The 13,718-nt window shown below is 46.0% G+C and overlaps 1 protein-coding gene across 1 annotated transcript in view; it reads left to right on the top strand.

Annotated features, from left to right (window-relative positions):
* The first annotated feature begins 8,350 nt into the window (after positions 1-8,350).
* The window catches only part of SMOC1 (SPARC related modular calcium binding 1), a 135,039-nt gene continuing 129,671 nt past the window's right edge, over positions 8,351-13,718 (top strand). The window contains exon 1 of the mRNA XM_059819561.1: positions 8,351-8,383. Within this exon, the coding sequence (XP_059675544.1) occupies positions 8,351-8,383 (33 nt within the window). The remainder of the gene's footprint in view (positions 8,384-13,718) is intronic.

A 13,718-nucleotide genomic window follows, 5' to 3' on the forward strand; every position in this document is an offset into this window, starting at 1 on the left:
TACAGCTTACTGCCATTACACTGCCACGATACTGCTCTCTCTTCAGCTCCAAATTGGACCATCATGCCTGCAGAGACTGGGCCCTGACTGTAGATGCGTCTCCTTTTTTTCCCTGCTCCTGCTCCACAGCTGCACCCACTTACCTGTTGTGTGACACCACACTCACTTTCTACCCAAGCTTCCCATTACTGAGCGCCTGGTTATGCTTGGACATACTGGGACCCCCATGCAGCCTAGAAGGTCTTGTTGTCTCAAGAGATGTCAGACTTGATCTGGGGATACTAGGGCTTGCTGTCTCAAAGAGATACTAAACTTGATCTGGGGATGGTTTTGCAGGCGCAAGGTATGTATTACCGAAGCCCCCAAGCACATCACCTCCAGAAGAAGTTCTCTAGGCTTTGCTGGTCAGTGTAGAGCAACGGGCTGTGGGTCTACATTTGCACTTGGAAAAGCAGGGGAAGATCTTCAGGGACGGGTAGTCTCTGTGGTTGCGGGTCAGTCATGCTTTGAGCCCTGGCATGGAGGTGGCAAGAGGACCTACGCTCCCTGAGACACGAACTTGTTCCTGCAGCAGCCTTGGCCCCAGAGCGCAGAACCAAAGGGAAACGGTATGTGGACCATGAGGTAATTTCCTATCCCGAATTTACTTGCTCGTTGGCCCGACCCGACTGAAGGGCTCAGCTGCCGGCGCCACGGCCGGCCGCCGCCGCGGGGCTGGTGCCGGGGTTGCCCAGCAGGCCCTTGAGGCGGGCGGAGGGGGCGAGCGGCGCAGCCCGGCGGCCTCGCGGCGAATGCCGGCCGCGCTGGCTCGGCGTCTCCCGCAGCCCTGCCGGGACTGCCTGGCACCCATGCACCTCGGCAGCCGCTGAGGGCGCGGCGGCGGCCCCAGGTGCCGCCGGCACGGAGAAGGTGCCCACCTCCGGGTCCTCGCCGGGCTGCGGGCAGCACCGCGCCGCCCGGGGCCAACCTGCGCCGCCCGCCTCACGCCCGGGAGCGGCGGCGGGGCGGGGCGGAGGGCCCTGCCGCCTCGCCATTGGCTGCAGCGCTCCGTGACCGCGCTGCGATAGGTGTGCGCCGCAGTCAGTGTCGCCCGGCCCCGCCCCGCCGCGGCTTTATAACGGGCATCCCCATGGCCGAGGCGGGTAACCTGCCGCGGCGGGAGGGGGCAGAGCCGGCCGAGCCGGCCCGGGGCACCGCGCGCGCCGCCCGCCAACGGACACGCCGCTGCTGGGCTGAGGGGCGGCCGCCCGGGAGAGCCGCCTCCGGTGGCCGCAGAGCCCCGCCGTCCCGCCGCTGCCCCGCCGCCGAGGGACGATGGTGCCGCGGGCCTGGCGCAGGGCGGGGGCTCGCCCGTTCCTGCTGGCGCTGCTGCTGGTGCATCTGCCTCAGGGTCGCGGCCACCGAGCCACGGGGCCCCGGGTAAGTGAGCCGCCGCCCCGGCGGCGGGGCTGCCCTTCTCCCGCCCGCCCCGCCGCGGCAGGTTGCCCTGCCCCCGGCCCGCCGCCCCCGCGCCCTGTCAGCGCCGCAGGTGAAGCCCCGGCGCTCGCCGCCGGGGAGCCCCGGCCGCCCCCGCCCCGCGGCGGGCAGGCAGCGCCTCCCGGCCCGCTCCCCGCGGGCGCAGGTCCTGGCAAGGGCCTCCCCGCTCATTAAAAGCTGGGTGCCGGCTGAGTGCGCGAAGTATGTGCATCGGTGTTAACTTCGTGGTATTTATGGCAGAAAAAAAAGGGAGGGGGGAGGTTGGCAGGCTGTGTTTTTATATTGCTTGTCTTGCATTTGATGTAGCCCCTGTTCCCAGCGCATAGCTTTAGGACTTTTCTTTTTTTGTGTTCCCAAGTAGGGATTAAATGAATCCCTGCAGTAAAGCTAGATGCCTTCAGCCCAGGCTTTTCCCCATAGGAGTCTAGCTCTGTTTTTTTAATCTGACAATGTTAGACTCTTACTGGGGCCGTTAATTTCACTTACCAAACTATTACATTGCTCTGGGGGAGAACCCAACATCTTTTCTAAATATGGTCCTCCCAGTGAGCTAACATTACCACTGCAGCACCACTGTGGAGTAGCATGAGAGCTTTCAATTATGAAGCTGCAAAACAGTAGCTGTTCTTCAGCCAATGCTGCAATAAAAACACAGCTCAGCGTAAGTGGAAAAACTTGATCTCTCTGCAGGCATGTTGGATGCATTGACCACGTGCGTTCTTGACCCATCAGTCTGAAACGCTATGAAATGTAGTACCTAATTAACTTACACTGTGGTTAGGCAAGACCAGGAGTCTTTGGAATCCCTGCTCAGCCAAAGTGTAACAATACGGGACTTTAGTGCAATGTTCTAGTTTTTTGAATAGAAGTGCTGTTTGACCATGATGGTTATTAAATGCTTCTCAGAGCTGCGGAAAGTGTACCAGCTGCACTGGTTTTCAGCTGTGCTGTGTAGCCTCTTTAAGGCCAGATGTGTAACAGCAACTGTTAGAACGTGGCCGATCAGCAGCAGTGTGTGCCATAAATTCTTAGAGACCTGTTTTAAAGGATGGGGAAACATGGGGGTTCTTATGCATCTATCTGTATTACCTGATATCAAGCATAAACCTCAAAATTGGAGTGGTGCCAAACAGAGAGGAGCTTTGAGGTGATAAGTAAGAATCTGGCTGGATGACTAGAGCCCTTCATCAGCATTGGTATCTAAATGCTTTAATGAAGAGCAATTGAAACAAAGAACAAAATAAAAAATCCTGATGGCAGTGCATAATTGCACAAAGAGCCTGTCTATCAAACAGTTTCCATACGTGCCATTTTTATATACTGTACTTTACAAGGCAGCTTAATTGCTCCTTGTGCTGTGTCGTCTTTGGAATGGGAGCTACTTCAGGAGAGTGGAAAACCAAATACAAAGGACTACTGACTTACTTTTTGCTTGAAGTAAGTGAACTGATTTTGCTCTTTCTCCGTCTTTTCTATTTCTCCCTTTGTGACTGGGGGAGAACATCAGTTGTGAGCATCGATGTCTACAGTTCTGTAGAAAGATGTGCCTTAAAGTTTTAACTTATGAGCTATTAAATCTAAGGCTCTGAACTTCCAGGATGTTTAACTCATGAAGCCTGTCTTCTCACCCTTCTAAGTGTCATGCTTAAGTGTATGTGAAGGTGGGGAATTCAGTTTACCCATTTGCAAACATGTTGATCGATATGATAAGCCCTGAGCTTCATCTCTTCTAGTGGTTAGACATTGCTAGTAAAGTTGTCATTAGTATAAAGGGGGCATACTTTAGATTCCAATGTACACAAGAAAATTCTTTATTATTCATTTTTTAATGATGATTACCAAGTTACGCTAGTGTTTCTCATGCTGACTTGTGATCAAGAGCGTATTCCTGTCAGGAACCCTCCCTGGATAGGGGGGGTCAGCGTTGCAGTTCTGGCATCTGATCTTGTAGATATGCAATTGATAAGTATGATATTTACCCTTTTACACTTTCTTTTCTATATGGTAAGCACTAGAACTACAATATTTGCAAGCTGAAATGTTTTTAAAGGTGAACAGCACTTTTTAATCCTACTCAATGAGTTTAAATGAGCAGCAATAGTGCTTGAAGCAAGTTCTTGATCTTTCTCCTTGCATTTCCCTCTTACTACTGTAGTGCTGCTGCTAAGCTAGGCAGCCAGCACTGTTGCTGAATACATAGGCAGAGGAGTATGGCTTGCTACTGTTTGCAGAAAATGATGAAAAACTAAGGGTATTGAAGAGAAATGGTATAGCTACATCTCTTGTGCCAATAAGGGATCAAACTTTCAGATGAAGTGAGTTAGTTAAAGATGATTACTTGAATACCAAGCTAAATTACAAATACAGCTAGTATCTATTGGCCTGCTGAGGTACTTCTGGCTCTAAAAAGATGTTGTACAAAGCTTGCTGTTTCCTGTTGTAGTAAAACTACAAGCAGTGACGTGAATCCCTTAGACTTGGGAAGTGCCAATGACCTGTAGGAAACATCTGGCTTTTGCACATATGCTGTGGCCCACTGACAGTTAATAACAACTGTCCCAAGTGAAGCCCCATAGTAAGTCTAATATCTTGGGTGTCCTAGAAATAACTTGGAAGCCCAATACTGTTGTGTGTCTTGTTTCTTCACTTGACAGACTCTAGAAAAGCTTCTGTTGTGTTATGCAATTTCTTGGTTACTTCTGTTCTTGTAGGTCTAAAGAGCACTGTGGAATCCATCAACTGACTATACTTGGAAAATGTCTGTCTGAAGGATGTTGCTTTCTGGAGAAAGATAATCAGGCTTCACTTTCTATTCATATTCTCTTCCTGTGTGCCTCTTTCTCTCTGCTGGCATGAGAGCTGGAGTTGTGTGACCAGCCAGGTCTTGCTGTTTCCCATCTTTGACCCTAAAGTGATAGATGGGGAGCTTGACTGGGCTGGCTCTTGCATCTCCTACTGTGTGGTGCATTTCAGCAGTACTCTTTCATAGCAGATTAAATAGATTGTGCCACTAAGCTCTGTTTTCCCCCATCTGGACAATAAATTGTGACCTTTGTCTTTCTAGTTCAGAATGATAGATCTATGTAGGCCCCCTGCTTTTTGAGTATAATGCCTGACCATTAGGAACTTGCTCCATTTATGGCAGAGAACTGTTGGTGGCAGTAATGACAAATACAAGCACAGGAAAATGGTGGGTGCTTGCAGAAGGAGCAGAACATGACTGCAGCAGTCAAAAGGTGTCCTAGGAGTGGGCTTGGATTTCTGGAAGATTGGGGATCTGTACCCTGCAGTGACTGCAGAGGTCTAAGAAATGGGAGGGGAGGCCAGGGCAGTCACTATCACTCTCTTCCTAGTTTCACGCATGGAAACATGCTGTATCCCTGCTTGAAAGGTGTGCTGGTTGGAGATGGGGGGGACCTTCCAGTTCAGTGCTGTTGTAAAGGGAAGGTAGTGGATACACACAGATTCCAATGCATAAACTGGAGTGCCACAGAGCAATGGGAATTCCCTGCTGCAGCTGGCTGCTAGTTAGAACCCCAAAAAAGAACCTGCATTAAAAAGTGCTGGAAAGGCTCCTGCAGCTTTGCCATTCCCTCTGGAGGGGCAAGCAGCATCACAGCTTGTTCCAAAGAGCCTGTGTTCTGCTGTGTGTTCTTACTGCAACCCTGCTGGGAGGGTTCCACAAAGCAGGTGTCTTTACACATGCTCTACTAAAATTAGGGAGACTGTGTTCTTCATGGTGGGAAGAAGTTAGAAGAGGACATACGATAAAAGTATAAAGCAAAGGGCTCATAGGAAGGAGATCTAGAACTGAAGAATGAAACTTAGGATAGGTTTTCAATGACTGAATTGTGTTTCTTGGTTTGAGCTTAATTGTCACTTTGCATTGCAAAGGTCTACACTGATAAGTAACAACAGAAGCACTTTAATGTTTTAGATTTCCTTACCGTTGGAGAGGCTCATTTTAAGGAAGGAATAAGTACTCAAAGACAAGTATTTAGAAAAGCATCCCCTGACAGGACAGATTTATTACTCTAATCAAAAGCTATTTGCCATAGATACTGTTTCGGCTGGGTGAGAGATGTTTTTGCCTAAGTGGAAGCTCCAATTGTATATAGAGCTATACTAATTATTTATCTTTCTCCTTGTTCTTATTTAGACCTTTAATGTTAGACAGCTGCATTCCTTGATGTGCACCAAAGAAACTGATCTGACTTGCTTTTTGTGTTATGCAACTGTGTTGAGGAACAGGATTAATTCTTGTGGGGAGAAGTATTGAAACATTATGTTCCAATACATTAGCATTGGAACAGAAGGTCTTAAAACAAGCAGGAAAACACTGTAGGATCTGACTTGCTCTGTGTAGTCTTAGAATTGGTGTTTTAACTGCCTGAGCTGCTGAGCTGGCTACAAGAATATTTCACTCATGTTAATGACCTCTGCTGCTAATGAAAGATTTCTGGCCACCAAAAGATTTGATACAGAAAAAGAAACTGCTCATGTATTTCTGCTGGTGGTGGCAGCAAGCTCTGTAGCTGGTGGAACACCTGCAATGATAACCTCTTGGACTAGTTTTCAAGTTTCTAGTCATGTGCTAAAGTAATCTTCACTGCCATCAGTGCAGAGCAGATGCTGTCTTGGCTTCTTTCATTTCCAGATGGCCTGAAGCAATTGGTAAGATGACTGTAAACCTCATTTCAGTGGTATAGTAGCTCTGAAATATTAATACCGCTGTTTAAATATCTTAGATGTTCTTATCCTGCCATCTCAAACTAATTGCGACATTACTATGTCAAAAAAAACCCCAAACAAAACCCCATTTTTCTCCTACTTGGCTGCTGAATCCCCAGTTCTTCTGGGGCTGGCACATCTGACAGTGCAGTTAAGTGTTACACAATAAACTTTATGCTCACATTAAAAGCTAAACATGAAGGCAATACAGGTGAAGCTGAAGCTAATCCCTGAAGGCTGCTATGCTGACTGTCACACTCAGCCTCCTGTGTGACAGCGTGATGCCTTCCTGTCAGAGCCCCCCCGCAACTGCCACAAGGTCTCTGGTGCTGATGCAACATCAGGGACTTTGTGGCACAGCAGACCTTGAGCCAAGCTTGGTGTGCAGTGGTGGTAACTTACTGCTTTGTCATCAAGTGATGCTCTGGCAGAGAAGCATATAACTTGCAACTTGAACTATGAAGCCTACTTTTTTGTTGTGTTACAAGCTTAACTATGTCTTTGCATTGGTAGAACTCTAAGCTTCCTATGCTTGTTTGTGAGCTCTTCCATTTGTGAAGTTCTTGCCCCAATGCTGAAGGCTGCCATTGCTGTGGGTGAATTGCTTCTGTGCCGGCGCTTTCTGGGTAAGGTGTGAGGTCACTGTGAGAAGTTTGCTTACACAAAGAAACTACCAGGATGTGATGAATGTGGTATGTCACTGTCTACCTCTTCTGACTGGCTCACATGAGCAGTCAAGGCTTGTATTCAGCAGCTTACATTTGAGCCCTGTGAAGCTTTCTCTGTGTGGTGGCTTTACTGCCTGTAGGTACAAGGAAGGAGTATTCTGGCACTGAAGCCCTTCTGGTGATAACTGAGAATGCAACTCTGCGCTCTTTAGTGCATTGTGGCTGTAGAAGAGTAACAGCAGGAAAGCATAGCTAGTCACACCAGAGTGTAAAGCTTGCACTCAGGGCAGTGAAAACAACCACCCACCATACAAAGGAGCTCTTTGTACATGACCTCATGTAGGCTATCAGCAGCTCTTCAGCCTGAGAGCAGTCAGCTCCCTCAGGATGAGGCCTTAGCTTGAAATCAGGCTCATGGCTCCTGTCCTGGATGGTTTTTGTCCTTATCACAGTAGCCTCCTGATGCAACTTAAACTCCTGTGGGATGCTGCAGTAACACTGTGCATATTGTTAGTGATATTCATGAGCATTAGAGAAGAATCATCTGCTCACTTGAGGAAAACATTGCCTTGTATAGTGGGCCTGCCCACTCACAAGTGCTATTCCTTATAAAATTGAGGAGACAAATATGGTTGTTATGCTCTCCTACAAGAATTGCTCTGAGGGAAGCCTGTGCTATCTGAGTAAAAGGCCTATATGCTGGAAGCACAGTCCCTACAGTGTGGGGAGGGGTGGTGGAGCAAACAGAGGCTTTGGCTTATGAAGGGATTCATTCTAGCCTGCATGACCCTTCCAAGGTAGCCTTAAGACTTGCCTGAGCCTGACTGGATGATGCTAAGGTGCCAGTGGCAGCCTGGAGTAACAGCCTTGGTGGAAGGCTGTCCTGTCAGATGTTTCTCATGCTGGCTTCTCTGGGGCAGTTGTGCTTCTGTCCTCAGAGCAGTGACCTAGAAGCCCCCATAAGGCTCCAACTGCCTGCACTGCCAAACTCTTCCCTGGAGTTCTCCCAGCTATAGCCTGCTTGGGAGGATGTGCCTGCATGTTGGGTTTGTGCATTTTTGCCTCCCACTGGCTTGTGGCTGAGCCAGCTGCTTTTGAGGGTCCACTGACAGGTGTTCTCATTTGGAGTGGCACGTAGCTATGCAGTGGGGAAGTGAGTGGTAGGTGTGAAATGAGACCAAACTTAGACCTTGAGGGGAAGCACCTGTGCCTAGAGATGGGAAAAATAACACTAGTTACTATAGGAACAGAGGCTGTGTCATTAAAGATTGGCTCAGGGTTTCATCAGGTAGAGCGTGGCAGCAAAGCCTAGATGAGCTACGCACTAGCGTGGCTGGCAGACACTTCCATGCAGGTGGAGGAAGCCATACAGAAACTGGTGTCTGTAGGCAGATCACTTGCTCTGCCATGGGCACCCACACTCCTTTTCTGGGCTGGAGCTCCTAAGGAGCAACTACTGCCTCTAGTTGAAGAACATGAATGAATGTGAGCTGGACAGTAGTACCCAGGTAAGTGTCAGAGTACCACACTGCTCTGTACTTGAGTACAGACCCAGACCATGTGCTGTGGTTCTGTAAACTGGGTTGCCTTGCCCCAAACACTTTGACTTGGAGTGGCTAAGGGGAAAGAAGCAGACTGCACGCAGCATTCTTTCTGTGCAAGGCATAGACTGAATCTATTGAGACTGGTTCAGTAGGCTACATGGCAGCCCTTGTCAGTCTAAAGTTAAATTTGATCCACTGCTGGAAAAGCATTGGCCTAACATAATTTTTCTCTATTCCAAGTCCTATGGCAAAGTGAAAGAATGTAATTTTACCCTTTCAGAGTGGAAGAAGCCTGCTGTTTTCTGCCACTGAGACATTTGATTAAAGCTGGGGTTGAGGGGGTAGTAAAGGTGAGGGCTTTCTCATGGGTGAGTGTCTGATAGAAAGAATCATAGGAGGTGGAAGGGAAGGTGCGTAGGAATAAGGAAGATGGCGAAGTAGGACAGATGAAATAACTTGCTTTTCTGAGGTTTTTCTTGGCCACTGGTCCAGTTAGGATAGTTGGAATCATATCCAGCGGGAAGTGCTGATCCTCAAATAGAGAGGAGAGGTTCCAAACACTTAGTGGGCAGATTCTGTTTCAGAGTTTCTCTTGGCTACCAGTCCTCTGTTACCATTAGCTGGGTCATAGACTAGAAGGAATGTAGAAAATGTTGTCCATCCCTGTTACCTTCCCTGTTCTGCAGCTGAGATCAATCACTTCAATTGCATGGGGAAGCCATACTCTGCCTTCTGAGGAGAAAAGTCCACTAGCTTAGCTGCTATATTTAGGCTTGTTGTCATCCATGGAATAGTGCTTGTTCTATACTCTTGTGGAGTTCCAGAGTATTGGGTTAAGAACTCTTTTTCTTTAGTTATACAGGGAACCTGAAATATGGGATCATCTGATCCTTCAGTTGTAATTCTAATACTTCAGGGTTTGACACTCCAGCAAATTAAAACAATCCAATACAGTCTTAATGTAAAGGTAACTATCTATGTTCTATGGCCACCATGAAACTGAGTGGACTCATGGCTGCTCCTTGGGCTGCAGAAGCAGCAGTGTGGCTACCTCTGGTATAGAGGAGTGAACTAGGAATGAAATAGATAAGGAAGCATCCTCAGGTGAAAACACCTGGTAAAGGTAGTGGTATCCTTTAATGTACAACAGGGACACATGCCTAGGAAAGATGTCCAGATGTATACTATGTCTAGATCTTGCTTCTGTGTGTACCAGATACACACTAGTCAGAAGCAGATAGGATGATAATCTTTTGTTGCAGCATAGACTCCCTTGAGTAGCATGAAGGTTAAAGAACCTACTCTAGCTGGTGCATCAAACCATTTCCCTTCCCATTTCTTTGAAGCGGATTTACAGGCAGTCTACACTTAGGCTTAAACAAATACTTGGTGGAATGAGGTGCAGGTTAAGAACTAAAAAGTCAGAAGCTCTTGGGTGTAATTTCCAAGTAGAAGATATTAAATGAGTTGGAGTTTGTGGATACTGGCCAGATAAAGGGGTTTCTGTCTGAGCCAAGTAGCTACTTCTGATTTGGGTCTAGTTACCATACAGAATGGTGGTAACTTTTGTTGGCTTCTGCCTGGAGTTTTGCATTTGGCTTATTCCTCTACTCTTGAAAATGAGCAGGCAAATGTTGCAAAAGTAGATAAGCTGTGTGCAAAAGTAGCTTTTAAAAATGTGTATGTGTCTGGAATACTAGAGGATAATCTGCTTCAAAACTGTAAGGGAAAGGTGAGTTTTAATGTGTACATTTTCCAGTCTTAGTGGAAGCAAAATACTTCTAAGGCAGAAGTCTGTAAGACTGGTATGTATAAAATGAACAGGGCTGTTCATGCAGTGAACACTGGGTTTTTTGCTACACAGATCTAGAGATTTTCACTTGTTTCCCTTTCTGTGTCTTAATCTAAAAATATGTAAATCTAGAAGAACTTGCTCCACCCTTTTAACTTAAAACCTATACCAATATCTACCTCCAAGGCTTTGGAGTTCTGTCAGGTAAGGGATCTGGTGTAAGGCAGCAATGTAGTGCTGCTGCCATATCTTCCTGCTGTTGTAGCCAGTTGGATTCTCAGTGCTGCTGCTGCTGGTGTTATTTGACCTCAATTAGATGCAATGCATCTGAAATATTCCTGAAAATTATGCTAGATGCAGAAATCTATCCTACGAACTAGAGCTTTAACTTAGCTTGTGAAAGTGATTGCCATGGGGTAGGATATCTTAAGTGCACTGTACATGTGTACAAGCCCACGAGTTCTCTTCTTGACTGTAAGAGAATGGTGCTTCTGGCTGCTGTACCTAAAGGCCTCAGGTTATTCTAGAGATGCTGTCCTGCAGCTTTATAGGTGAAATCTGAAGTGATGGCAGAGTGGCTACTGCTTATATGAATAGGTAATACCTAATGGTGGAAGAAGGTATTTCAGTGGTGGCTGAGCTACCTAACAAGAAGCTCGTGCTTTGCATAAGGGGGTAAACATTGATGGAATTTGCTATGAATTTTTATCAGGGTTGCTACCAGCATTCCTCTGACTTTGTCAGTGTCTACAGGCTATCTTTTCTTCTTTACTATTACACAGGTACAGCCAGTATTTTTAGCAGGAATCACACCCTTAGGTGCAGGATTGAAAGTCAAAGCTGTCCTCTATAGGCTTTGGCTTGTTAGGTGCTCTGTAGAGCCAGTGATGTTCTGCTGCATTGAGGCAGGATGTTCTCTCAGTGGCAGTAACTGGTCTTGCACCCACTTTACTCTTCCTAATTTAAGCTTGAACTGTAGAAGGAGTAGTAGCTGCAATTACTTAGACATTTACAAAATGGACATAAACATACTTTGCTGGTGATAGCATATTAATGATGGTTAAACCCATTGTCTGGAAGTATGTCAGCCCAAATTTATTTTTTTGGATGCTCATCTTCAGGAACTTCCAAGGACCTGAGCATTCTCTCCACAGTGAACTCTGAAAGTGCTTTATGCTCCAACTTGGTGGTGATTTTTTTAAAATTAAGGACTCTTACATTGAGGCAGGCCAGTTGGCTCCAAAGTAGTCTGGATGTAACTGGCTGTAGCTGTTGAAGACTTAAGTTTTCCAAGGCCACCAGGTTTTGTCCTCACCTCAGTTCCCCTGAAATAACAAGTGTGTTGGCAGAAAAAAATTGTATTCTGCTGGACTTGAGCTGTCACCTAAGCTATTACCTTTCTTAAAACTTGCAGAGTTGTTAAAATCCAATTGCAGGAACTCTCCTGAACTTCACAGCTCACCTATCAGTTACGCACACCCTGAAAATCAGGATTACGTTTAAGGTGGCTGATGGAGCTTTAAATAGCTAGTCAAGTTAAACTTCTGCCATGTTGTCACTAGTATAGGTGCCTCTTGAGGGTGAATAGGATGGGGAGTGGGAGCAATCAGTGTGAAACTAGGGCTGCTGATGCTTTTCTTGTCTTTGTCCTCAGTTGTCAATGAGACTATCTAAATTTCAGGATTTTTATTGTGAATGATGGATACCTAAAGGATTTCCAAACTACTTGGATTGGGAACAGAAAGAAGTTGAGCTTTTCTTGACCACAAAGAAAAAGTGCTTCTTTACCTGAAGGACTTTGGCAGCAGTATTGGAACTAAAGCTAGTTGTTGCTCATCAAAATACTGCAGTGTATGATTTGAAGATTTTTACTCTGGATGTAAAAACATGCATAGAACAAAGCACCTTAACGCATCTGCTCTGTTTTGTAAAATCTGTCGGTGTATGAACAGCTATAATGTGTAGTTATGTTAGCTCTTATCCTAGGAGGATGAAGTTATCCTGGTTCGTGTGTATAGTTCTTTCATGGAAGAAATTAAAAATCAGCCTCAACTTCCAAATTGAGTTTTGCCTGTAGAGTTAACTTCACAAAAAACTCAGTATGTTTTCTAGAACACTGGGGTTTTCTGGTGCTGAAATTGGAACTGAGTGGGAGGAAAAAATCTGCCACGCTTGAGTAAATTTGAGCATTCTTAAAACCTGCCCTTCAACATCTCTGGAATTGACCCAGTTGTATGACAAGTACATTTTGAGCCCAAAGATTTGAGACTCCGATCTAGCTCGAATAGCTGGTGAATGTCAGAAATAAACTTAGCGTTCCAACAGGAAACTTAAACTAAGACTTTACCCAAAAGTCTCCAAGATTTGCTTCTAGTTCTGCTGGCATGAAGACAAACTAAAACTAAAAAAGCTTCCACAATTGCTTCACATAACCCAGGGACTTCCCCCGCTGCCCCAGGAGCCCCAGAATAGATGGGAAGAGTTCAGTAGGAAAATCCCATGCAGTTCGCAAAGAAGGATTTGATTTTAGTTGAAACTTTAAAAACCACAAGTAACACTTGTGCTGTTGAGTGAATGACAGTCCCAAATAGAAAGTCTAACTTCAGTTGTCAGCAGGTTTTTCTCTCTAGCAAAGAATATTGAGTTCCAAAGGTTTATCCCTTTTTCCTTAAAGGTAGGTATCTTACCACAGTAACTGTTCTTCCTGTTAAACTTGATACCTTCTCCAGTGTCCCATGCAACTCTTAGCTCATTATTGCTTTTCTTAGGGTCAGATGTGGACATTTTCTTAAGTGGGGAGCCTCCACTATAGCTACTTCCAAGTTAACCTGCCCACTGGTAGTGTCACCTTGAGAATAGCTGTAGATTAAAAGCTTCTGACTAGCTCTTTCCTTATGTTCAGACTCTTGTCAAACTCTGCTCCACACCCTCCAAGATGTGTACTCTCTGTGTATGCCTCTGTTCAGGCAGGGCAAGGAGAGTGGGAGAACAGTTCTGAACTTGGTAGTTCTTGCTGAGCCCTGCCTGAAGCCTTCCTTCTGGCAAAGGTGAGTCCAACTTCAGGAATTCATGCTTTTCTTTGGAAATCACTGGGGCAAGTAAATAAAGTTAAACTGCACATACATTTTCCACCTGACATGCTTTCCTTCAGTTTGTTCAGCTTTGATAAACTCTTCTCAGGTGTAGATATGTAACCAACCTTTCAGTGTAATGATTAAGTCCAGCATGTCAGAGCAAAAGCTAAAGATGCCTTTCAGTTCTCTTTTCTTGTCTTCACCTTGCATGAAACCATGGAGAATACAAGCACTTATATTCAGGAAGTGCCAGAGGCTGATGATAGACATGATGAGGTCACCTCAGATTAAGAGGACAAAATAGGGTGTTATCTTTGGCTTGACTCTGGTTAGTATTTATTAGAAAGCAAACCTAGGGATTACCACAAACAACCTAAGCCAAGCATGTCAACTCTTCACTGTATGGCAGACTAATGTTCATGCCTATCTATGC

Source organism: Gavia stellata, chromosome 7 (genome assembly GCF_030936135.1).
Source record: "Gavia stellata isolate bGavSte3 chromosome 7, bGavSte3.hap2, whole genome shotgun sequence".
Taxonomy (NCBI): Eukaryota; Metazoa; Chordata; class Aves; order Gaviiformes; family Gaviidae; genus Gavia; species Gavia stellata.